General features: G+C 44.5%; 1 protein-coding gene across 2 annotated transcripts in view; it reads right to left on the bottom strand.

Moving 5' to 3' along the window:
* Positions 1 to 26,432, bottom strand: part of CSE1L (chromosome segregation 1 like) — a 119,698-nt gene that overhangs the window by 85,534 nt on the left and 7,732 nt on the right. For both annotated transcript variants that reach the window (XM_088472171.1, XM_088472172.1), the window contains exons 2-13: positions 24,923 to 25,008; positions 22,976 to 23,071; positions 15,122 to 15,264; positions 12,853 to 12,954; positions 12,623 to 12,768; positions 12,127 to 12,217; positions 11,911 to 12,018; positions 9,399 to 9,491; positions 8,780 to 8,947; positions 4,161 to 4,290; positions 3,602 to 3,667; positions 2,087 to 2,289 (exon numbers count right to left, since the gene is read on the bottom strand). In XM_088472171.1, the coding sequence (XP_088328297.1) occupies positions 2,087 to 2,289; positions 3,602 to 3,667; positions 4,161 to 4,290; positions 8,780 to 8,947; positions 9,399 to 9,491; positions 11,911 to 12,018; positions 12,127 to 12,217; positions 12,623 to 12,768; positions 12,853 to 12,954; positions 15,122 to 15,264; positions 22,976 to 23,060 (1,335 nt within the window). In that variant the 5' untranslated portion in view covers positions 23,061 to 23,071; positions 24,923 to 25,008. The remainder of the gene's footprint in view (positions 1 to 2,086; positions 2,290 to 3,601; positions 3,668 to 4,160; positions 4,291 to 8,779; positions 8,948 to 9,398; positions 9,492 to 11,910; positions 12,019 to 12,126; positions 12,218 to 12,622; positions 12,769 to 12,852; positions 12,955 to 15,121; positions 15,265 to 22,975; positions 23,072 to 24,922; positions 25,009 to 26,432) is intronic.

Genomic DNA, 26,432 nt, shown 5'->3' with positions numbered 1-26,432 from the left:
AAAAGACACCCCTCCCCTATAGACTAACAAAACTAGCTAATAATCATCCTAACTAAACCCTATATAGAGCACAGAGTAAAAGGGGTATAGGAAATAGACCCTATTACTATATTCAGCAGGAAACTCCCTTTAATAATTATACCGTAATTGGTCTGCTGGTGGAACAAACAATTTTGTGTATAGCTGATAGCAAGGAAAAAAAGAAAACTAGAATTAGACGCATCATGTTATAGTTTACACATTATAGGCAGACATACTATAGCAACCAAATATAAAACATACACACAATAGATAAATAATAAAGCATGAAAACATGCATCAATTAATACAGAAACTTGTAGCAGCATATAAGCAAGCACTAAAGGCCAACGAGAGCAAAAAAAAATAAAAAATTCAGACAATTTGAAACAAGGACACCTCAGCGAGGAGCACGGGGCTGACGCTCCACCCAAACCTCTGCATCTTTGGGGTTAGTGGAAAAATTAGTAGTATTATCGTGCACCACTCGCAAACTTGCAGGAAACAACATGGAATACTGAATATTAGTCACGTAATTTACACTTGATTTGCAAGAACTGAGAATGACTCTTCTGCACCTCCAATGCAAATTCGGGAAAACTCGAAATGGAATGATTTTCAAACTGCAGCGGACCCTTAGTACGGGCCAATTGGAGAATGATATCCCGATCTCTGAAGTGTAACAGGCGGGCAATTAATGTTCAAGCACAGGGGGCCTAGAAGGGAGCCTATGAGCACGCTCAACAGTGAATTGAGGACTGAAAGCTTCCCTGGTGAATAATTGAATTAGCCAGTCTTCCAAAATTTTCTCAGGGGTTAAACCCTCAGCTCGCTCAGGAAGTCCAACAAGACGGTTATTGTTGCGCCTAAGCAGACACTCAACATCGGAAAGTTTAGCCTGGATGGACACAACTTGGGAAGATAATTCTTCGACTTTATGCTTTAAAGGTGAGGTAGTATCCTCCAGATCAGAAACACGGTGTTGTTTCGCCAACCCTCTCCCTTATTTTCTGTAAATCCTGATGAAGTAGGGATAAGTCAAGCTGCACTTGACCAATTTTATCAGTGACTCGCTGCTCAGATGTAGAGATAGCCTGCAGGATTTGCCGAGTAGAATGTGACGCACCATTATGGTCAGTATCGCCCTCAGCAGGTAGGAGAGGGAGGGAACAGCAACACTTTGGCTAGAAGACAGAGGTGGCTGGGAAGTTCTAGCATATTTTTCTAGCCTGCCAGCAGCTCCAGCTGTATTGCCAGTTTTCCCCATGGTAAAATATATATTATAAGGATATTCACACACAAGAAAGTGAGTGCAGTGTAATCGAAACACCCTTGATATCACTGTAAATGGAGGATGCACTGTGTGTAATTAGTTGCAGTCACTGAACAGCGCTGTGCTGATTAAATGTAGTGAAGGAGCATAGCACAGGAGGATTTCATGAGTCATCCAAGATGGTGTCTGCAGTGAGACTCACCGGACCACGGGACGCAGCAGAGGAACGGCAGCAAAAGGAGGCAGTCACTCCCAACAACTGCGCCAGCAGATCGGGGAGCCCCGGGCAGCACACCACAACAGGAGAGGGAGAGACCAGCGGCACATCAGCAGCCCACGCTGACCGGAAGCGTCCACAGGCCCCAGGACTTCTCGGCGCCGGAGCAGGCACAGCAGGACGCCGGATACACCCGCGCAGGAGACCGGAGGCTTCAGGAGTGATTCCCACAGTCGCAGGTAAGGCGTCAGCCCTAGACCACCAGGAGATCAGGATGGAGAGACAGATAGTCGGCGAAAGTTACAGCAAAAACGCTGCTACTCCATGCTGCGCCAAGCCACGCCCCCTTTACATGTAAAATATTAATAAGATCATGAAGATTCAACACTGGTGGCTCTACATTGACAGCTGTACAATTCAAGGTCATCGACACTACAAAAGCGATCTAGATTCAATCCATCCAGTGACCATAGAGCGCAAAAGAGAGATAGCTATAATACAACAATTGGGATCTAAGCTAAAACCAACCTACCTGACCACACAGGAAAACTATATTACAACAATTGACTTAAACCAACCTTCTGTGTTTGGGCCTTGGATGCCAGCGATGTCACCAAGTAGATAGCTGCATCCTTATGCTTCCAATTAATAGATGGATTCTTTGCATATTCCTGGAGCATTGAGTTAACGTAACATGAGAAGATATTAGTGACTGGTCCCTCAAAAAACTTGCACAAACCACGAACCAGATCGCAAGCAGCTCGTCGTCTGGTGTCAATGTCTAGGGCAAAAGGTTGACAAAATGATGAATTAGTTTTCCAAGGTTCAAGTGCACCTCAAATCAGAACACATTTCTATTTACAAGTAAAAAACATAAAATTAAATAAAAAAAAACACCACAGCAGCTTCTGCTCCCTTCTCTCAGAGTGACCCCAGCTACAGGGAAGTATCACAGAACAGCTCTACAAAATGTCCAACTCCTTAGCATCAGCAACAGTTAACACTGGAAGAGAAAGAGGCCTGGAGGCTTAAGCTGGGTACACACGTAAAGATTTTGTGTCCAACCATCCAACTAGTTGATTGGTTGGAATGAAAGTCTGGTAAGGTATGGGAGTAACTGATAATCAGCAATTTGCTCCTAAATGCCAGAAAGCAGATGAAAATGGTCATTCAGACAAGTTTGTTAAATGTTTGATCTAAACAATTTGTTCAAACAGTTTGTGTCCATTTTCCGATATTTGGGAGCAAATTGCTGATGTCATTTGCTTTCATACCTTACCAGATTTTCATTCCAACCAATCAACTAGTTGGATGGTTGGACAGAAAATCTTTACATATGTACCCAGCATAACAGTCCCGATGTATTCTCCAGGGACCCCCACCCCAGCAAAGAGGTTTAAGCTTTGCAACTGGGAGATCCATAGGTCGAAGTCCTCTGAACAACTCTCTGGTGTGACAAGTTGATTGTTAAAGGTTGGGCAGTACCAGAAGATATGGAAGGATGGTTAGAAGCGCCAACGTTGACAACTCAACCTGAAATTGCAGCATTAAGTCGAGAAGCTGAACTGCCAAATAAGGAATTGTAGAAGAAAAAACAATATGCCGGGGTTGGTACACAACTAAATCAACTTAGACACTTCCTCTAGAATCCAGAGTTATTCAAGAGGATGCAGCCCACTTGTTGACTACAGAGATGTATGATCTGTCTGAACCAGTGTTTAAGTGAAAGGTTTTGCATATATGACCTGAGATATCAGCAACAAGGGTTCGCACAGAGCTCCAAGTCCTGTTGCACAAAGACTCAGCAATAGCAGAGCCACTTGTTATAAAAGCTTGGAGGCTCCCAGGTGTAGCCAAACAGCACCATGGCATTGTGAGAATCATTTTCCCTGGGAACCCCCCTAAGAAAAAAAAAGAAGGGTATCAGTTCATTTTTGTTCCCCAGCACCCGAGTTTCTTGGTGGTGAGACAACCTCACTACTGCTGGAGAACAAAACAAAAATGTTTCCCTTAGCATGTATTATGTGCCTAGACCGTGAAGCAAGATAAAATTAACATGTTGGTCTAATCAACTGAATCACGTCAAATATTACCAGATCCTTCCAAGTCCCTTCGGATATATTCCTCTGAATTGTCTTCAAATGCCTCCTCATCAGCAGCTGCAGCATTGGAAATGCAGAAACCATGAAAATGTTAAGAGCGTACACAACAAATATCCTCCCCCTTATACTAGCAGAAAAACAGGCCAAAGAGACATAACAGATTATAGAATAATCTTGCAACCATTTAGAGAAAATTAGATAAAGTTACAAAAAAGCCGTTTTCGTACTAAAGAGGGGTATCCAATTAGCTGCGATCAGCGAAAACGGGGATTTCCCCCCCCCATCCTATTATTTTGGAAGTAAATAATAGGATATTTCTCCTGAAAACACATAAGATCCATGATATGTTCACAGATCCTGTGTATTTTCGCCATTTCAGGGGCGGAAAAATTTAAACTTTTCATGGATTTTTTTCTCGGGACACATCAGGTCCCAGAAAAAAAGCCCTTATAAGTGCCGGCGTCGGGCTGACTTCGGTGCTAATTGACTACCGCCCTAAAGAGATATTTATCGTTTTTGTTAAAGTTACTTTGAACATGAAGAGGTTTACCTCTAAATTCCATATTAGGAACAATGACCTTCTCACATATACTGGTCAGAGTGTTGGGATCTTCAAACAAATTCTTGTAGTGTGGCCGCTCACATACAGATGCCAGGAATTGTATAGCATTGCTCACCAGCTATGAACAACATGAAGCATAACCGTCACTTTCTACTGGGTCTACAGCTAACACCATGGGTTATAAAGAGGTGTCTACACTGTATGTTTAGGTTTTCCCATACAGCATAATATGCATATATTTCACCAACTGAAACAATTGTCTAGTAATATAGATGGGTTACAAAAAATTTTAAAAAAAAGTTTGTACCTATGTTAATTTTCTCTGAATCCTAGATATGTGTACATACTGCAGAGGCAAGAGGTTGGGCACTTTAAATTTACTGGCAAAAGCTCAAGTTCCTCCTCCTCTATGCTGTACCATGCTCATTTTTCTAACAAAGCCACACATAAAAATAATGCAAAAGGGAGAACAATGTTTCAGAGAAAAGAATAGAACATGACTACAAAAACACCATCATCTCTATACATCCAATAGGGGGACACTAAACACGCTGCAGACATTATCATCATTATCTATATGGCACCACAAGGCGCCTTACAAGATACATGAATATAATAAGCAAGACAAGAGACAAGTAACTTACAGTACAAAACATTGCAGGACAAGGACATGGTTTGTAAACACTGCTGTATTAGCGGTCATAATACTCAAGAATGCAGCATTGCGCTAGAAACCAAGGGGTAAATTTACTAAAGTGAGAATTTTTAGAAGTGGAGATGTTGCCCATAGCAACCAGATTCTAGCTATTATCTTCTAGAATGTGCTAGTTAAATGTTAAGTAGAATCTGATTAGTTGCTATGGGCAACATCTCCACTTCTAAAAACTCTCACTTAGTTAAATTTACCCCCAAGGATTAGGTGCCATTGTATGGAGTTTTTGATAGTATAAGGAAAGGAAAAGCACAAGAGGGAAGAGGGCCCTGCTCGGAAGAGCTTACATTCTAAAGGGGATGGGACACCAAAGAGGAACCTAAGGGAGGGTAGATTTAGAAGTTGTTGTGCACAGCACTACATCGAATATTGGTTTCTTTGGGTGCTAATTCTGCAGAATTTTGTGAAGCTGTGAACAGATGACAAGGTGACTGCACAAAACAATTGCTAAGCAGAAGTGTCATCCAAATCTGGTGGAATGTGCTCTCATTTATTCAGAGATAGCCTTATAATGGGAACAATGACAGGACAGTCAAGGGAATTACCAGTCTAATCCACTTGAAAATGCCCTTTTTAGAAGCTGGCCAAACTCTTTTATGGACATTGTGAAGAAACACAAGGACATCTGTACTACACAAATGCCTGATTCTATGGGGGAGATTCAAATGTTGTGGGTGGCGATCATTAATGAGTGCCCAGTTTTGCAATTCACTTGTTCTGGGCGCAGAAATGTAGGCACCGGCGGCTATCGCGCGCAGACGGAGTAACAATTGAATTGCTCTGTCGAGCACCTTAAAAATTTTTTTTTTTTAAATAGCCACCAGCTAAACAATTGAATCGCCCCCTCTGAACATAGGTCTGCAATATCATAACAAAATCCAGAGCGTGAAGAACGACTATCTCATGCCGGGATTAAAATATACTGATTCAGATGGCATTTAGAAATAAAAATTTTGTTGCAAGAACAGTCCTGTCATCACAGAACATGTAGAAAATAGACTTCCACGACGGAGCATCCAGCAGCTCAGAAACTCTCAAGGCTGTGGAGATGGCTAACAGGAAGGAAGTTTTACAAATAATTATTTTTCTCTGACACCTATCCTGGATACCATGGGGTATATAGGACACTATTCCCTCTCTACATCCCAAAATGCTTTCATTTTCATGCTCTAGGAGGGGGCATGTTTTTTCCACTGGGCTGTAGGCTGCGGTTTGTTTTTTTTCCCTAGCTAACCAGTTTATACATATGACTTAAGAAACTGAGTCTTGGAGGCAGGTAGCATACTGGACCATCAGCCAGGTTTAGAATATTTATGCACCAAGATTTTCTTGGCTAGTGTGGAGCTGGCAGAATCACCTAAACATCTCTTCAGGGTTATGGTATAAAAGATAGACAATTAAAAAGGTAGACAGTTTCTAGATAGACACCAGATGTTAGACAATCAATAGATCGACAGGGACTAAAGGTCGACACAGTAAAGGTCTACAGACAGAGTCAACACCCTTTCTTTTCTAACCCTAATCTTCACCCTAACCCAGTGGTTCCCAAACTGGGTGCTGTGGCACCCTGGGGTGCCTCAGGGCACTTGCAGGGGTGCCACGGGTTGGTGGTCCACTAAATTATTTTAGTCAGTGTGATAGGCAAAACCAATAATAATGGGTGCCAATCAAAAAATGTGGCTAAAAAGAAGCGAAGTCCTGTCAACCACCACATAAATGATCCTAAGGGTGACATATAAGCACAATTTACTTCCTTCATTTTTGCTGAATTTCTCAATAAAAAAAAAAAAAAACTTTTGGCCCAGGGGTACCGTGGAAAAAATGCTGATGTTCTATGGTGCCTCGATTCGAAAAAGTTTGGGAACCACTGCCCTAACCCTCCCTCCTGGTGCCTAACCCTTAGCCCACTGGTAAGTGCCTAACCCTAACTGTCGGGGTAAATGTCCAACCGTAAAAAAATAAAAAGTTGACTTTCACAGTGTTGGCCATTTGTCCCTGTCGACCTATTGACTTGTCGAACATCTGATGTCTATCTAGACACGGTCAACCTTTTTACGGTCTATCTAAAGTCCGAATACCATTCTTCAGATAGAGCCTCTAAGGAACTGACATTTATGGCTCTGGAGCCAAAGTACTCCACCAAGTGATTCAACAGTGATGCCTTCCTGTTAACATTTGTCTGCCCCTACTAACTTGAACTGACCTCTAGTTTTAGTGACTATGTTTTTATCTGTGGAGGAAGTAAGGAGCTGCAACTGCTACAGCTGCATACACACACAACGATTTAGTTAATGAACGATTTTAGTAAATGCTTTTCTCCCTTGAAAAAATTAACTAAAATCGTTTACTAAAGTTGTTCATTTACTATGTTCATTTAAATGTAATGAACGATTTTTTAGAACTACAAACGATTTTTGCATATTCCCTTACTGAAAATCGTTGAGTTGACAAGTCTGACTGAACTACAAACGTGAACGCGCATGAACGAAAATCGTTCATCGTTTGACTCAGATAGTGAACGATTTTCACAAACGATTATCGTTAAACGATATCATTTAACTATAGTCGTTAAAAAAATCGTTGTGTGTGTATGCACCTTATGAAGTTCAAAGACCCTGAATAGCAACAGCCACCAGTCTCGGTAAGGTAAGTGTCCAACCTCAGAGTACAGCCCCAGATGAAGAATGGGTGACCCCTGTTGAGGTGGTTGCCTTTAAGCCAGCAGTGGAATATAAATGTGCCTTGGCTTTTCAAGTGCTGCTGAGACTTAATCTATTTTAAAATAAAGTTCCATACGCAACTCTGTTAAATGGAACTATGCAAGATGCAACACTTGCATAGTGGAAACAAACTTTCCCAGGACCTTCATGCAAAAGTGACTAGACAGCTGTTGGATCACCAGTCCCCGTATAGAAAGGACCTTGATCGGTGTCCTACTAAAAAGTCTCAAGATAATCACCTGCTGGGAAGGAGTCAAGTTGGATCTCCAAGACCATCAACATCCCATTAAGTCAATGCAGTGACAACAACCACACAAACCCTCTGGAGCGGTTACCTCCTTCTCTGCAGGGTTTGAAAATGACAGGGAAAGACAAAATAGGAGGAGGCATTGGTGACCCTTCTCCTGACCTGTCTGCAGTGACCGGGATCCTGCCCCCAGAAGGTGATCACTTGTAGTGGACTGCCGGTTTAAAGAGTAAAACAAAGTTTGAATAAATGGCTGCCAAAGCCACCCTGAGAAAATGTGACTGCCTCTGGATCCCAGGGAGCCTACAGGAGTATAATGGGGCAGGAGATAAATTGCTTGCTAGTAAATGTTAAGTGCCCAAACTCCTGTCACTGCACTTAATACTCAATGCTGCTCAATTGGATGCTAGACAAAAGAATGGGTCCATTATGAATGCTAAACACTATAGCCATACTGTGAAAAAAAGTTATTGCAGAAAAAAAAAAAAAATAGCACATATGGTGCAAATAACTGTCTGACTGGTATCCTTTGGATGTGGTGCAGAGCAGTCAAAAGTGCTCATAAACAGATGTCCAGGTCATCTGAATGATAATCTGATTTTATTTCATTTTTATTAAAGCTATTAACACAATTTACAGATTTATTTATTTTTTACTGTGCATTACAACATGAGTGGGAGTGGTTGATGTGCATGTTATGGACATCCAAACAAGTAGTAGGGCTACTGAAGAAGAACATCTGGAATTAAAGCGAAGATTTGTTACTATTCTACATGATCAACATTTCTCACTATTTCCCTGTTAACATGTAACTACCTACAGTGATGAAATGTAAACAGATTGAACCTGGGTTAATGCATGCTTGTCTGGAAATCCTGAGCATACAGGAAAAACGGATGGCTTAAAATAAACGAACACTAGTGCTTACCAAGTCATATTTAACTTCTTGACCCGTAGTAACTAGAAGATTCCATATAGCAGTGACAAATCGTGGCAAATATGGCTGGAACTCTTCATCATATTTCTGAGCGTACAGAGCAGCATTATCACAGATTTGAGATTTTAACAACTCCAATAATCCAGCCTCTTCCTCATCCTATAACATGGCCAATTTCAGAGAATAAGGTTAATGCAAAACACAATAAGTTGCCATTGTGCAACAACAGCCAGGATACATATTTATCAGTATAGTAGATCTGAAGTAAGTACTGCTTGGTGTTTATTTTGTAAATTCCCTAATTACGGTTAATAAAGCTGATCCCTCAAGGCAAGGTGCTGCCACTTGGCCAGTGACCAACATGTCTGAGATCTGGCAATTTTTCCAGCATCATAGCAGCCTATTGGTGCTGTCGGAAGAGTATACACAGACCAAAAAGGGAGTCATCTGCAGTTCTCTTTTAATTGCAGTTACCCATGTTATATAATGATGCAATCAAGCATGAATTAATCTGAGACAATTTTCCAATATGATAACATGAATGCCATGTATAAATCTCAAGAATAGATTAACTGTATTCTAACAAGCCACAGATTACCACAATACTCACATCAGTTTGTAAAAGCTTATTGTCCAGAGTTAGGAGGCTGTGAAAATTGGTCATCCAGGTTTCCATGTTATCTTCAAAGAATTCAGGGAGATCCTACAAAACAGGAGAAGGACTATCATTGTGCATGAATGTATATGAGCGATAGGAAATACCAGGCCCCACTGACTATACAAAAGAAGGCTGAGTAATGATTAAATCCAGATGCTGCTCATTAAATTTGGGGTCCTGAGCCCCCAAAATTGCAACTGAATAAAAAAAAAAAAAAAAGAATGAGCAAATGGATAATTTGCATAAAATATATTTAATATGTGCAATAACTGAATTTAAAACAACAAGCCTAATACATCAATAATCCTAAGAGGAGATATGTCCATATGTAAAAAAAAAAAAGTGTGTGTGATCACCCTCACGACCCCAACCCCCCCCCCCCCCCAAAAAAAAAAACAGTTATGTCACTAAAAGTATGATGCCATCATCAATATATTCCATATACTGATGTCTGATCTACCAGACATCCCAAAAGGGAACAGTACAACAATGTACCTTATAGTGGATGATCTCACAAGGAAAATAGAAAACCAGCTGCTAAATTGCTGATCTGCAACAAAGCAGCATGTGTCTGTGGTGACCACAAAACAAAAAGCCTCCCAGGGCTATGCCGATATCAGGGGATGGCTTGTCTTGACAGTCTAGATATTTAGCAGCTCATTGCGTATGATAAAACACTGACTGGGAGAAAAGAATGCTTTTACCCTGTTGCAAAAGGAAATATTATCCAGTTGGGGACAGAACAAGACCTCCTTGGAGAATGGCATATCTTTAAAGTCCTTTTGGACTCCACAGTAGTGCCATGCTATACTCAACCACAGTCTACACCCCAGTGTCTTGAGCTCCAATGTCCCCTAGTGGATGAAGGAAAAACGGGGTTATTCACCTGAGGTACCCCCTGTCCCAGGAGCCTTGACCTACTCCAATGAAATATGGCAGCAGCACCAATCAGCAGGGACATGAAGACAAAATGGCGGTGGGCGGGAGACCGCAGCCTGAAACACAGCCCCAGCCATAGGAGTCAGAGCTTTAAAAAGAGAGGCCAGGCAACCACACCAGTGCCGGCAGCAGGAAGCTGAGGTTGATATGCGTAGGAAAGCAGCAGCACGGGGGGAGAGAGAAGGAGAAAGAGAGAGAAAACGAGAAGAGAGAGAAAAAGAAAGACCTCGCCCGGTGAGACACGCTCAATCCAGAACCTCAGACCGGTGCCTGGAACAGGAGAAAGCCCTTCAGAGAAGATCCTGCTGGCTACAGGATATATATATATATATATATATATATATATATATATATATATATATATATATATATAAGAAAACGGCTGGAGTGCACAGGACTAGCATCCTACTCCGTTGCCGTCAAGGTCATGCCCCTAGGGATAGAGGATTTAGTACAAGCTGTGAGATAGACCATAAACATTCAGTACAATGGGGAATTAACAGATTTTTCGACAGTTCACTTAAAAGGAACAGCCACTAAATATTTTAATTTACTTTTTAAGGTAAAGGCAAGTCACCTAGCTCAATGTATGCTGCTCGGCCCGGTCAACCACACATCCATACTTAACCTGTTCCCATCAGCCAGCTAGGTCATCCTCCTAGGCTAGGTACTGTCCAGTTTCCCTAGTAGTGGGAGCCATTAGGGCACACACCCAAGGTCCCACTGCACATGCATGGTTGAGACAGGACAGACTTATTATATTAGGTTATTATAAATGATATTTGATTCATGAAAAAGTAAATCAGATTTAAATGCTGTTTTTTTTGTAGCTAATGGATTGTAGAATTCTAAATACTAAAAAACTAGATTTTTTTATTAAATCCATTAGGGTCCTTCCCTTGCATTTGCAGTGGGGGTGGGGGACATTAAAGAAGTCTCTCCTTAAGCATTTGGCTAACGCAGTAAGGGCAGTTGTCCCAGCCCACTGGCGATCGGTGGTAGCTCCCTCAATATGGGAGGGGTGTCAGCGATCAATTTTTATATGAATATGTCTTTTAAACCGTTTTAGAGAAGCATTCCGATTTTGGTGCTACTTGGTTCAACTGGATTGTATTTAAGTCATCACGTGTATATAAAGCTCTGGTACCTTCACATCAGATATAGATACTTTTAGCTCCATTTAGCCATGTCCGCCTATACACTCATGCCTCCTCATTTCTCCCCTCTACCTGTGTTTCACATGATTATTCCCGACTTCACCTCACCCTTTCCTTTGTCTCGTCACCCCCTCCCCCCCCTCCAGTAAATGTGGTTAGCTCTATTTTTACTTTAAAATGGGTTTGTTTGCACTTGATGAACATTCAAGCTTACATTGTACTCTTATTTAGTGCCTACTTGCTGTAGTACAGAATTATTTTATTATGGTTATATGATGCTCTGTGTTGTGAATTTTTCAAAAATTGTAAATAAAGAATTTATAAAAAAATAAAGTGCTTAATGCTGAATATAGAAAAGCATTGATTACCTGGAAATTTAAGCTGTAAAAGAGCTTGGCAATCAGAGTTAAGGAAGAGAAGAGGACCTTTAAAGCGCTGACATCATTACTATGAGTATTGCACAGACCGATGGTTGCCTGCAGGAGAAAGAACCAACACACACCAAACATTAATCAATTCAAAGGATTGTGACAGGTTAAAATGTTTTATTCCAAATACCAATGTGGACCTGGTAAATATCTTACCTGGAAAAGGTTGGTGAGAGGTGAAGCAAAGGTATCAAGTACAAGTTTAATCTCGGTCCACAATTCACTGGATTTAAACTCGTGACGATACCTAAAACAAGACGACGGCAGCATTACTAGAGATGGAGTACATTCTCAAGCTGCCTACACACACAGCAATATTTTACCCGATTTGGCAGATTTCGACAAATCGTGTGAAATATGGCCAAATCTTGAGTGTCCACTCACGATGCCAATGCGTGTCCCCGCTAGTCATACATGGCACCTTCAGATTTGCTGTGCTGTAGGGCAGATTTGCCAATCTGGGACACAATGCACTGGATGCACGAAAGATCTTAAGTCAGATTGGACATTTTTTACTCCAAATCATGTTTAGGACTGCCGGGGGAGAGTTCAGGGGAAATCGCACACATCATGGGATCGTGTGCAGATCACTATGTGTGTGGGCACCATTAGACACATCTGGACAGCTCAGACTGTGGCCATGCCTCCATACCTCTTGAATAGAGAGTGAGCTGTGTGCAGCACCCCATTTATCACATGGAAATCTCCACTCTGGAAGCGGTTAACCATTTCAGTCAGCAAATCTGGCCACTTCTGAGGGAAGTCTTCCCGTCCTATGATACTGATTGCATCGCTTAGCTATAGAGAGAAAAGTGGGCATGTATACGTTTATCTCACATTAGCAGACAGTCTCTCGCACATTTCTGGGAGCCAAACAACTACCTGTTTCTGAATCTGCTCTGGGCTGCTAAGCATCAGATTTACAATGTTAGCTTTAATGGCAACCCGGTCTGCTTCACAGATCTTGTTTGGTTCATCTTCAATCTTAAGGAAAAAAAAAAAAAAAAAGCCTCATTATAGTCAGCAATGATGATATATGATAATACACATGGGCTGTACTCAATTAGGTGCGATTTCCTTTAAGCACCCAAAGAAAAATAGCATCCCTGATGTCGATTGAACCTAGCGATTTTTAATTCTATCCGAAAAACGTGCATTTTTGCCGTAATGCAAAAATAAAAGGCAGATAAAATAATTTGGTCTTTGATATTTGGATTCGGGGGGGGGGTCATGATGATTCCTTAATAAACACCCGTGATATTTCAAATAAACTGGATAAAGAAGCAACGATTAGTAAATAATTTAATACATTGAAAAATCGATATTTAATAAACTAAATTGCCAGACAGTCGAGATATTTGGCAGAAATAGCAGTTTTGACATTCTCTCTTAACTAAAAAAAAATGTCGGAGAAATCTGCGATGGGTGGTGGACACCCCTGGTTGAACTGACATGGAATGACCCCTACATGGAACGAAGAGGACCCGAACTTAGCATAGGAGACGGCGAGTATGGATATTATTTTTTTTTACAAGTACCCTATGGATTCTACTTGGAGAAGAGGACAGATGGGCTACAGGGATACATTGGCGAGTATGTGTACTTGCATGTTTAATAAACTTACTTTTTACGGGGTGTGTGTCCTGCGTTTATTTTAATATTTATTTTGCTGTGGAACTACAGGTACCAGTGGGCCCGTAATGTCCCGCATGCTGGTACTTGTGGTTCTCCAAGTATCAGCATGGGGGGGGGAGGCTTGCTGGGATCTGTAGTTCCACTGCAAAAGACAATTTTTTTACTTTTATCAAATGTACTACACTATCAACCCGGCACCCACTGCCCCAGGGATAGCCCAGTGCTATCAGCCTAGGCCTGGGGTGCCCTGGAGAGGGGACCCCTTGATTGGGGGCGGCGGGGGGGGGATCCCCAAGGATCCCTGGCCTGGGCTGACTAGCAGTCAAGGTTAATGCTTCGGCTGGAGGACCCAGTGAAAGGGCTACCCTGGCTGTGGTATTAGCCCCCCCGCTAGAAAAAAATCTGGTGCTGGATAATTCAGGGGGACCCTACGCATTTCCTCTTCCTATATTTCCAGAACCAGGACCGGATCAGAGCCCAGTGCTGGTTGCGCAAAATACGGGGGATCCCTACGTAGTTTGTCCCCTGTATTTTGGCAACCACCTGCTGGTTATGACTAGCCCGATGCTGGTTGTGCTTAAGTACGGGGGACCCCTACGCCGATTGTCCCCCGTATTTTGCACAACCAGCACTGGGTCAGTAAAGCACGGGGCTTTTTGCTCTTTTGGGGGAGGGCGCCACACGGTTTTTTGTTTTTTTTGTTTTTGTTTTTTTTTACACACAGGTTTTCATTTTTTTTAAACACAGCAGCATGGACGGGTCTCACTGATCTCGTCCGTGCATCTGTGCTTATGTTTTTACAGACAGATGCATGCATCACGGATATCCCTGATCCGTGCAAGCATCTGTCTGCTATCCTGCACGATCTAAAGATAGGCAATTCTTTAGATTGTGCAGGATAGATCTTGCTTTTGCTGCATATCTTGTCCTGGAGTGCCGGGGAGAGTTCAAGGGAAATTGCTCAGGATATCGCATCGTGAGCACATCGCATAGTGTGTAGGCACCTTTAGACTGTGAAGCAAACATTTTACAAATGGAGTATATACTGTATACCCCACACACTATTCTTTTTCCAAGATTCATGATCAAATAAGACACTCAGAAAGCAAACTGTTCAGATAAACCTGTGGTAACATTTAGCCTTGCACTAGTAAGTGTTTACAGCCCCCAGGCACCACCAATGCAGTAATAAAGTGACAAATCAATGATCTCCCATGTCACGGTCAAAACCGTACATGGATCAACCACCAGTATGCAAGGGCCCTCTTCTTTCTAGACACACATACACAAGTTCATACCACACTTATGAGCCACAGCCCTGGCAAAAGTCCTCTCCTCACGCTCACGTCGTGCCATCCTAACTAACCCCATTTGGCCTTATGCAAATCAGAACATACTCATGTAATTTCCACTTTAGCAGTCACTACTTACAGCGCTCCTGTAAAGAACAGGGCGAATGAAACCCTACTGTACAACATTTAAATAAGACTGACAGGCCATGGACAGTGGTACTTACAATTCTCCAGTTCCTTTTGATGTAATTCTTAAAAGTCACAGATGAACACACTTTGATGACGTTATCTTGGGAACGCTCCAGCAGGGTTAAAAGCAACAATGGATAATTTGGATTTGCTTCTACGGATTCCAGATACTTCTCAGCTAAAGAAACCAACAATGTGATATTTTATACAATCTGAATTGTGGAGTAGAATAATCAGATTCCCTAGTATTTTAGAATAGTATATTTATATACCTAGAAGGGGTGCAGTTCAGATCTTGACAGTCCAGATGCCGGCGCCGGAATCCCAACAACAGTCAGAATTCCGGCGCCGGCATCCCGACGGTAAATATTGGGGTTAGGGGGAGGGATAGGTTTAGGGTTAGGGTATTTACAAGCGAGGTTGGTATTCTAACCCTGTCAGGATGCCGGCGTCGGAGTTCCCACCGCAGCGCCTGCATCCAGTGTCCAACGCACCTAGAATAAACCTCTGCAGGTCAAATTCCCTAGTATTGGTTAAGTTCCCATGGGGTTACCACACAAACTTTATTACTTTAAATAAGTGCATCACTGCTAAAAAGAACACTTTAATTGCCAAAGCATGTCATAAGTAGAATTCTGATTTCTCAGTTCATAGAAACAAATATGGTAAATTGGAATAGACAATTTCAATACTGGAAACTCATTGGGCACGATTCTATTCTATGCGATGTGAATAGCGCTGGGAGATAGCTCCAGGAGCAATTCAATTGTGCGCGGTGTTTAGTCGGAGAATGCCCGTTCTTGCGACTAAACACCCTGTTTAAGGCGCTATAACGGGCATTCCCCAACCTAACTTCCCGGCGCGATGCTGTTTTCCCGGCGCTAAGGGCAGAAAACAGCCTCGCGCCGGGACTTTTGTCGGATATCTGCTCTCATCCCCAGGGGGATGCGAGAAGAAATCCTAGTCGGACTTGGCAGCGCGGTGTATTGAATAGCTCCGGGAGCTCACTCCCGGCGCTATTCACATCGCATGGAATAGAATCGTGCCCATTGTTTCTCAAGTTTCTAGAAGCAGCTTGTCTGCAGTCTTGAGTATCAGGATCTACCAACAGCAGCTATGAGATAATTAACAATAACTGGCACACTGAGGCAAGTATCTCCCAAACATTTTGTTTCTATACAAATAGTCATCTTTAAAAGACTTAAAAAACAGGATTTTGGTACTTACCGTTAAATCCATTTCTCCGATTCCACAGGGGACACTTGAGCTTCATGACAGTGGGGTATAGACGGTGGGTTGAGTTGAGCCTGGCACTTTAAAAATCTACAAGTGTGACTGGCTCCTCCCCCTCTATGCCCCATCAACCCCAGTTTTAAAGAACTGAGCCCGAGAGGAGACGGAGAACAGACTGAAGAACAGAGAAGGAGAACAGGAAAAGAAACATCCAACATACTGACACACTGCAAGAACACAGCAGGCTGCAGTGATAAACAGTCACACAATGAAAACAGACAAAACTGCAACAGAACTGAAGCAGAACAAGCAACTGAGAACAGGCAAGAAGCACTGGGTGGGCGTCCAGTGTCCCCTGTGGAATCGGAGAAATGGATTTAACGGTAAGTACCAAAATCATGTTTTCTCCTTAATCCACTAGGGGACACTGGAGCTTCATGACAGTGGGGACGTCCCAAAGGTACCCTCCTGGGGGGGAGAGTGCTGAACGCCCTGCAAGACACTACGACCAAAATTTGAAGCAGAAGCCGCAAAAGTGTCAAATCTGTAGAAACGTACAAAAGTATGAACCGAAGACCACGTCGCTGCCCTACAAAGCTGTGAAGCCGAGACACCTCTACGTGCCGCCCAAGAAGTACCCACAGAGCGCGTAGAATGCGCAGAAATGGATACCGGCGGTGGTCGAGCAGAAGCAACATATGCCTGACGAATAGTCAGACGAATCCACCTGGCCAAAGTTTGTTTAGACGCAGGCCAGCCACGCCGATAAGCATCATAAAGGACGAATAGAGCCTCTGATTTACGTAGCCACTCAGTACGGGACACATAAATGCGAAGTGCCCGAACCACATCCAAGGAGTGAGAATCCCCAGAAGAGTCCGACAACGCTGGCACTACAATCGGCTGATTCAGATGAAAACCAGAGACCACCTTGGGCAAAAAGGAAGGCCGGGTACGAAGTTCCGCCCGATCTTCGTGAAAAATCAAGTAAGGGGAACGGCAGGACAAGGCTCCAAGTTCAGACACACGTCTGGCCGAAGCCAGGGCCAATAAAAGGATCATCTTCCAAGTCAAATACTTCAATTCCACCTCCTGCAAAGGCTCAAAGGTGGATGACTGAAGAAAAGATAAAACAAGATTCAGGTCCCAAGGAGCCGTGGGTGGCACAAAGGGGGGCTGAATTCTAAGTACCCCTTGAAAAAAGGTCTGAACCTCCGGAATCAGAGCTAGGCGACGCTGGAAAAAAATAGAAAGAGCAGAAATCTGCACTTTAAGCGATCCCAAGCGTAACCCCGCATCGAGGCCTTTTTGAAGAAAAAGAAGAAGACGTGGTAAATGAAAAGAGGAAGTGGAGGATCCACGACCTTCACACCAGGAGATATAAGCCCTCCAAATGCGATGATAATGCGCTGATGTTACCGGTTTTCTAGCCCTAAGCATGGTAGGAATGACCGACCTAGGAACTCCATGGCTTCTTAGGATGGCGGTCTCAATAGCCACGCCGTTAAACGAAGCCGCCGTAAATCCGGGTACACACATGGACCCTGTTGTAGAAGGTCCGATCGTAGCGGAAGAGGCCAAGATTCGTCTGCCAGAAGGAATAAAAGACCGGAGTACCAAACCCGACGAGGCCAATCCGGAGCCACTAGGATGACGGTGGACGACTCTCGTTTGATCCGCTTGAGAATCCGAGGGAGGAGCGGAAACGGTGGGAACAGGTACACAAGGCTGTACGACCAAGGGATCAGTAAAGCATCCGCTCCCACCGCTGCCGGATCCATGGTCCTGGAGCAGTAAAGGGGTAGTTGATGATTTATCCGAGATGCCATCAGGTCTATCTGTGGCTTCCCCCATCTGCAAACCAGTTGATGAAAGACCTCGGGATGAAGGGACCACTCCCCGGGATGAAGATCCTGACGACTGAGGTAGTCCGCTTCCCAGTTGTCGACCCCCGGAATAAACACTGCGGAAATGACCTCTACGTGTCTTTCTGCCCACAGAAGGATGCGACTGGCTTCTCTCATTGCCATCCGACTGCGGGTTCCCCCTTGGCGATTTATGCATGCCACTGCCGTGGCGTTGTCGGATTGTATCCGAACCGGAAGTCCTCGTAACAGAGGAGCAGCCTGTATCAAAGCTCTGTAGACTGCCCGCAGTTCGAGAACATTGATTGGTAAGAGGGACTCCTGCTGCGACCAAAGCCCCTGGAAGTGATTGTCCAGAACCACCGCTCCCCATCCGCGGAGGCTGGCGTCCGTGGTGACCAAGGTCCAATTCCAAATTCCGAAGCGCCGACCCGCTAACAGATGCTCCGTATTCTTTTAGAAATCTATATAAAAATTAATATAAGGCCTGGAGACAGCCCCTGTGCACCGGCTCTACTCGGGCACATTCTAAAAACTGGGGTTGGGGGGGCATAGAGGGGGAGGAGCCAGTCACACTTGTAGATTTTTAAAGTGCCAGGCTCAACTCAACCCACCGTCTATACCCCACTGTCATGAAGCTCCAGTGTCCCCTAGTGGATGAAGGAGAAATACAGGTAATACTTAACTGGGGAAGCAATTTAGATCCGGGATGCAGTCTGCCGGAACCCCATCACTGGAATCCCGATCGCCGAGAAAACACCGACCACGGAATCCCGAGGTGACTGGGGATGCAGACGCCGGGATCCCGGTCGTAAGGAGACAGAGTAAAGATAAGTATCAGCCGCAGGGGGGGGGGGGGGGGGGGCTAGGCACCCCAGAGGGAATTAGGGCTAGGCAGCAGGAGGGGGGGGGGGGGGGTTAGGCTCTAGACAGGTGGAGTTAGGTTCAGGCACCATCTGGGGGGAGGTTAGGCACTAAGGAAGGACGGTTAGGATTAGGCACTAACGGGGGACGGTTTGGCGGTAAATAGGACAGGGGAACATTACTCACCGTTCCCCTGTCGGGATTTGAACCATCGGGATGCCGCTGTCAGTGTAATAACAGCCAGCATCCCTTCCATCTGTATTTCATACAGATTCCCTAAACTGTGACACTTTCTTTGCAGCTCCATCATTCTATTTGGGGAAATACTATTAAAAGTTACCCTCATGGGCTGTAGGATTGTCCTAACTATTGTTAACATATGTAATAACAAATATGCATGTTGTTCCACCTTACATGCTCCCTGGAAATATTCTAATTAGGGTTCTGTGTACTGGATAGTTTTCTAAAATCTAGGAGCCAGAGCGAAAGTATAGGAGCTTGGAGACCAGGAGGACTGCCATAGCAGTCCCAGAGAACACCCCCGAAGGGAAAAGGCCTGAAGTAACTCCAAGGAAAAAGCCATGCCATAAAACTAAAACCCAGGAGAAGAGGACAAAGGCAGAGACTGTCAAACCATTGGGTCAAATGGCTCCCACACCAAGCATTAGGAGCAGAAGCCCCAAGAGGAGCTAAAAAGCATCTCTCTAGTCAGATCAACTAAATCTGTAGTAGAGAAACCAGAAGAGAACAGAGTCCAGTGGGAATCTCTGCCTTTCTAGTTAAAGAAATAAGACAGAAAAAAAAAAAAACCTGGCACACGTGAAGGCAAGAACATTGGCAAATATGCAATAAACCAGATGACACAGCCATGAACATCTTTAAGATCACTCAATCATTGACACCTGTTTAAGTGGAGGTAGCATCACCCCGTTGAGCCACCGAACGCAAAAAAAAACAGTTCTCAGGAAAACAGTGGCCCTGTACTGGAAGTCGCCATGGAATGGCAAAACAGTCACTGAGAACTTGACAACAGTCCTTGCCATATGGATGCCATGGCTTACTCCCGCCTCCATAGCAGAGGCTGTCAGAGGCACGAAAGGAGGAAAAAAAACGGCAGGGTCTCAAGACCAGGGACAGAAACTTTGAACATGTGTTCAGTAGACCCTACCCTGTCTGGCAGACCCATCTACTCACCAGAAGTTGTGAGAAATTGGTCATGGAGCAAGACATTCCTATGGTTATGGACATAACTGCACTCCGAAGATGTCCACTAGACACTTAAATGTATATTTGGAATACACCAGCTAGGAATCACCAACAAAAAAAACAAAATAAAAAAAAAAGCTAGAGAAGCCATTCTTGTCAAAAGCCAAAAACCTGGGACCGGACGAGGCTGGCACAAAAACCTCCAGCCCAGAAGACCACCAACTCTGTGGAGTTGAGGAACCCGAGGAAACAAAACCAGGAGTAAGTCCCAAAAAATCCACCTCTCATGCTTTCACCATCAAAAATCCCACTGCACCAAGATTCAGGTTCCGAGATTCAGCATCTGGTTGCAGGGTCTGTGGAACTGCTGTGGTTGCTGGAGGTCGGGGCCTGATTTAGAGATGTAGGCTAACGCAGCTGCGAAAATATGCCAATGACTCACTTGCGGTCCTGTGCTTAGAAAACCCACTGAAAACATCTCACATCCGCCGCTCACGCACAAAAAGATTAAACATCGAACGTAGATCAGGCAGTCATCAGCGTTCTGAGTAAGCCTAAGATGCTCCAGACACAGCAGGTCTCCAGACACGCAGGAGGCTCTCCTGTTGTGAGCATGAACGCAGTGGCTCATTTATGCATGGCCAAAATGCAGCCCTGAAACGGTCCGACACACCAATGTTTTTCTAATCACCCTCCGTTCCCTCCCTCAAACACTGACTACCTGTCACTCACTCTGGGCGAGCGTAATCGCAAAATAGATGCATGTTTGACTTAAATACATGTGCAATGGGTAACAATCGCTAAATATCGGCATTGTGTACATCTCTGAATAAGGCCCCAGTGTGCAGACGAGCCCAAAGGTGGTGAGGGAAGGAGCAGACCCCCCCCCTTCTCGGTCAATAGGCCTCTCATCCGAGGAGAGCGCTCCCAATGAAAAACAAAGCCACAAAGCAGCGAGGCGGCCCCTAATCAGCTCCTGTTAATTTTCAAACACAGCCAGTAAACAGACAGTTACGGGCTTATTAGTTGGTACTTTATCTTCTCCAGGGTTTAGTACATCTCCTCCTAATGCTGCTGAGGAATGGAGGGAGAGTAGCCAGTTCAGTCTTAGGGGGAGATGTATAAAACTTTAGATATAGATAAAAAAGAGAGATCTAAAGTACCACCAATCAGCTCCTGTCATTTTTCAAAACAGTCTATAAAATGACAGTTAGGAGCTTATAGGCTGGTACTTCATCTCTCTCCATGGCTTAGTATATCTACCCAAAAATGTTTTCTTTATGATTCAACAGAATTTTCCTACAGGATGGCAAACAATTTTTAGAGACAAAAATGTATGCTTGTATCAAAACATAAGACAGATTATTTGGAATGGGTATGAAATACCGCCGGCCGCATGGCAGCCCGACAGGAGCAGAGTTCGAAGCAGCGGAAGCCCGACAGCACTGGAAATCCCGATCGTGGATAGGTGAGTATCTACTAACCTAACCCCCCTAACCCTAACCCTCCTTAGGGGTGCCTAACCCTAACCACCCCCCCTTCCCCGCTGCCTAACCCTAATCCCCCCTCTAAGTGCCTAACCTCCCCCTTCCCCGCTGCCTAACCCCAAGTCCCCCCGGGGGGGTGCCTAACCCTAAGTTCCCCCCGGGGGGGGGGGGGGGGGTGCCTAACCCTAAGTTCCCCCCGGGGGGGGGGGGTGCCTAACCCTAAGTTCGCCCCGGGGGGGGGGGGGGGGGGGGGTGCCTAACCCTAAGTTCCCCCCGGGGGGGGGTGGGGGTGCCTAACCCTAAGTTCCCCCCGGGGGGGGGGGGGTGCCTAACCCTAAGTTCCCTCCGGGGGGGGGGGGGGTGCCTAACCCTAAGTTCCCCCCGGGGGGGGGGGGTGCCTAACCCTAAGTTCCCCCCCGGGGGGGGGGGGGTGCCTAACCCTAAGTTCCCCCCGGGGGGGGGGTGCCTAACCCTAAGTTCCCCCCGGGGGGGTGCCTAACCCTAAGTTCCCCTCGGGGGGGTGCCTAACCCTAAGTCCCCCCCGGGACGCCCGGAATTTCACCCTTGCCGGGATATGACAGTCGGGAAGCCGGCTGCCGGTATTTAGGCAGTCGGCTTCCCGATTGCATACCGATTATTTTTACCCCATGAATTTTTAACTATCACAATATGAAAAAAGCATGCACATAAATAGTGTTCCCTCTAGCTCCGGCGGGAGGCAGGGCGCCGGAGCTAGAGAGGGCATGCCCGTGCGCGCGTCGAAGGCGCGCGCCCGAGAAGGGGGCATGGTCATCGGAAAAGGGGACGTGCCTATAAGACGCGTCCCCTTTTCGTCACTCTTGGGGGCGTGCCCGGCACTTACAGACACGCCGGGCAGCCCCCAAGCCCTGCAGACAGGGAGAATAGATGCCGGGCGCATGCGCCCGGCGTCTATTCTCCGACGGTGACAGGGTCACCGCATGTTTCTCCACCCGCGGGACACTGCGTCCCGCGGGTGAGAACGGCTCCCGCAGGCTGTGAGGGCAGGGCGCTTTTTGCCCTCCTCCTGGAGGGCAGGGTGCTTTTTGCCCTCCAGAAGGAGGGCAGGGCGCCGCGCCCCGCTAAAACAGCCTAGCGGGAACGCTACATAAATGCAATATGTACTGTCTGCAGACATACAATAGACATAATGCGCCAGAGAGCAGTCATGCTGCAGAAATTAACCAGAGGGTAAATTACTGGATTTAGCACGTACCGGGACGGCGTACAGCTGGGTCTGGGTCTAGAGTTTTCTTCAGATATTCAGTCAGTGTCTGCAGATTAGCATCACTCAGCTCCATGTTTAGAATACCTGAAATAGTCACATACCAATGAGACATTCCAGATGAACAACAAAAATAAATATATATATATATATATATATATATATATATATATATATATATATATACACATACACACACACACACACACACACACACATACACACACACAGAGGGGCTAACAGAGTGCATAACACAATCTATCAGTAACAAAGAAAAATTGATAAGGACATCAATGGATATAGCTGAAGACAAATACTGCAATGAGTGTTACGGCTGAATATATAGAGGTGACATTGTTTAATACAGTCTATTTGACTATGTAGTCAACAGATTATCTAACACCTAAAATAGGATACTAGTGCTATCAATGCGTGATATTCTTGTTATCAATCATTACTTAAATGGTGCTCCCACCAATCAGCTCCTAACTATCATATTTCAAATACATGACAGATAGGAGTTGATTGATAGGAGAACCATTTAAGATTAGTAATGAGTGATAACAAAAATATCACACATTGATAAATCTGGGCACAAAACTGAGAATATGCTCTCTGCAATATCAATTAATATATATTTAGGAGACAATTAGGAAACTCACAGCAGCTCAGAGAAGAAAAAGTGGTACATGTCTCACACTGCCTGACTCAATTCAGTAAATAGCAATGGGACATTCCAAGCCCTGCACACAGCCATAACTAAGCAGCTGTGTGGGGTTTCCTTCTGCTGGACCTGGATTTGAGAAAGATCCAGCTGTATGACCCATATTACAATGATTTAGGGGCCTATGTATCAAAGCTGGGAGATAGATACAATTGTGAGAGATAAAGTACTAACCAAACAGCTTCCAATTTACATTTTGCAGGCTGTGTTTAAAAAATTATTGTTAGGAGCTGATTGGTTGACGATTTCTTAAGCTGCATACACACACACACAACGATTTAGTAAATGAACGAATTTATTAAACCATTTTCGTTCATTTTTTCAAGGGAAAAATGAACGAAAATAGTTTACTAAAATCGTTCATTTACTAAATGTAACGAACCATTTTTTTGAACTGCAAACAATTTTTGCATATTCCCTTAAAATCGTTGAGTTGGTCAGTCTGACTGAACTACAAACGTGAACGCGCATGAACGATAATCGTTCATCGTTTTAACTTTCCAATGATTAACGATAACGTTATCGATAATCGTTCAAAAAATCATTGTGTGTGTATAGTGTTCCCTCTAGCTCCGGCGGCAGGCAGGGCGCCGGAGCCAGAGAGGGCAATCTTGTGCGTGCGCCCGAAAAGGGGGCGTGGTTATGAAAAGGGGGCATGTCTATAAGACACGTCCCCTTTTCGTCATACTTGGGGGCGTGCCCGGCGCTTACGGACATGCCGGGCAGCCCCCAAGCGCTGCAGAAAGGGAGAATAGATGCCGGGCGCATGCGCCCGGCGTCTATTCTCCGGCGGTGACCGGATCACCGCATGTTTGTCCACCCACGGGACACTGCGTCCCGCAGGCTGTTAGGGCAGGGCGCTTTTTGCCCTCCTCCTGGAGGGCAGGGTGCTTTATGCCCTCCAGAAGGAGGGCAGGGCGCCGCGCCCCGCTAAAACAGCCTAGCGGGAACACTGTGTATGAACCTTTATAATTTTATCTCTCTCCCAGCTTTGATACATAGGCCCCTTAGACTGTTGCCCAAGCATGAAGTGGACTTATCCTGAGATCTTATTTAATCATAATTAACAAGTATTCAATAACCACGAGAGGTATAAAGTGGAGCAAAACAAATTCATTGCTGGACAAAGACACTTTCATTAATTAAATAACTAATACAAAAATGCTATTTTGGCTACGTGATGCACATAGTACACCTCCAAATCCAAAACTTACCTTCACAATTTTAATGAATATTCTTTTGGAAGTTTTAGTGTAGTGCCAAAAGGGATTAGTCAAGCCAATAGCAAACCTCTCACTATCTGGAAAGCATAAAAAAAAAAAACAGAATATTATTGTCTGTTATTAGGCCTATCATGTTCAGAAGTATAAAATTATGTGATGTGGAAATCTATGGTATGCACGAAGAGATTGCAAGTGGATTGTGAAATGTTTATTGATAGCAAGCACACACAATTATACTAAAGTAAAACATAAGCTATAGCTGAAATAATGCGGTGGTTGCCCACAAATCTTAGCTGGATAAATGCATAAAATATACCATGGTCAATGAATATAGTTATTTGTGCCTACCATATTAGATACCTACATTACATCATTTTATATTTCCCACTAGTGGCCAGGAAAGGACCATAGATATCTAAGGCAGCACTAGATCTACACATTTCCACAAACAGTCAGGCACAGAAACGCAAAACACCACACTCCACAAAATATATTCATAAATATCTGTGTGATCCAGCACTAACAGCAGAAGATGTTTAACAGAACGCTGGATACCCTAGAACACTTGAGGGAACATTTCCCAAGTGTTTATAATAAAGACAATACTGCCATGATAAAAAGCTTTTAGTGTAAAGCTCTGCATTATAACTAAAGTATGTGGTGAATATTTGTATAGAACACTGATTGAAAAAAGGAGAGTTATAGTAAAACTTACTCTTGTTAATGCTCTTTCTTCGAAGTCCATAGGGTCCACAGGGAGACATTGGGGTGTAGGTGAGACACAGAGGACCAGACACCAACTGCAAAGCTTTTTAATCCCAGGATGCTCCGGTCCTTCCCCCCTATACCCCGCCAACAGCCTGAGGACACTTCAGTTTTGTTAACAAGCCCAAGGCAGGAGCAGGAGAGAAGGAAGACTGGTACACTGAGGAATCACACTCTCACGCAGAGAAGGAAACAAGTGACCAAGAGGAGAAGTCCATAGAAGCCAGGTGCGTCAGGTCAAGTGTCCTGTGAACCCTATGGACTTCAAAGAAAGAGTTAACGAAGGTACGTTTTACCATAACTCTGTTCTTCTTTAGGGTCCACAGGGCTCCACATTGGGGGATGTCCCAAAGCAGTTGTTCAAGGGCGGGAATGCTCCTGAGCCGATAGGAATACCCTACGCCTGAAGGAAGAATCTTGAGAGGCCAATGTATCAAAGGCATAAAACCTAAGAAAGGTGTGGACAGAAGACCAGGTAGCCGTCTTGCATAGCTGTTCAGCTGAGGTGCCACGCCAGGCTGCCCATGAGGGATCCACAGAGCGAGTAGAGCCTGTAGTCGGCACAGAAAGGCCAGTCTGTGTGTAAGCCTGTGAGATAGTCATGCAAAGCCATCTGGCCAGAGTGTGTGTTAGCTGGCCATCCCTTCTTAGGGAATCCAATTAGGACAAAGAGGGAGTCTGATTTCATAATGTAAAGTAGTACGGTTCGTATAGATCTTCAGAGCATGGACCACAT

The sequence above is a fragment of the Taudactylus pleione genome, unplaced genomic scaffold (genome assembly GCF_031769625.1).
Source record: "Taudactylus pleione unplaced genomic scaffold, aTauple2 ptg000121l, whole genome shotgun sequence".
In the NCBI taxonomy this organism is placed as follows: Eukaryota; Metazoa; Chordata; class Amphibia; order Anura; family Myobatrachidae; genus Taudactylus; species Taudactylus pleione.
The sequence above is the reverse complement of the archived record's forward strand: the minus strand, read 5'-3'. Positions and strand labels throughout refer to the sequence as shown.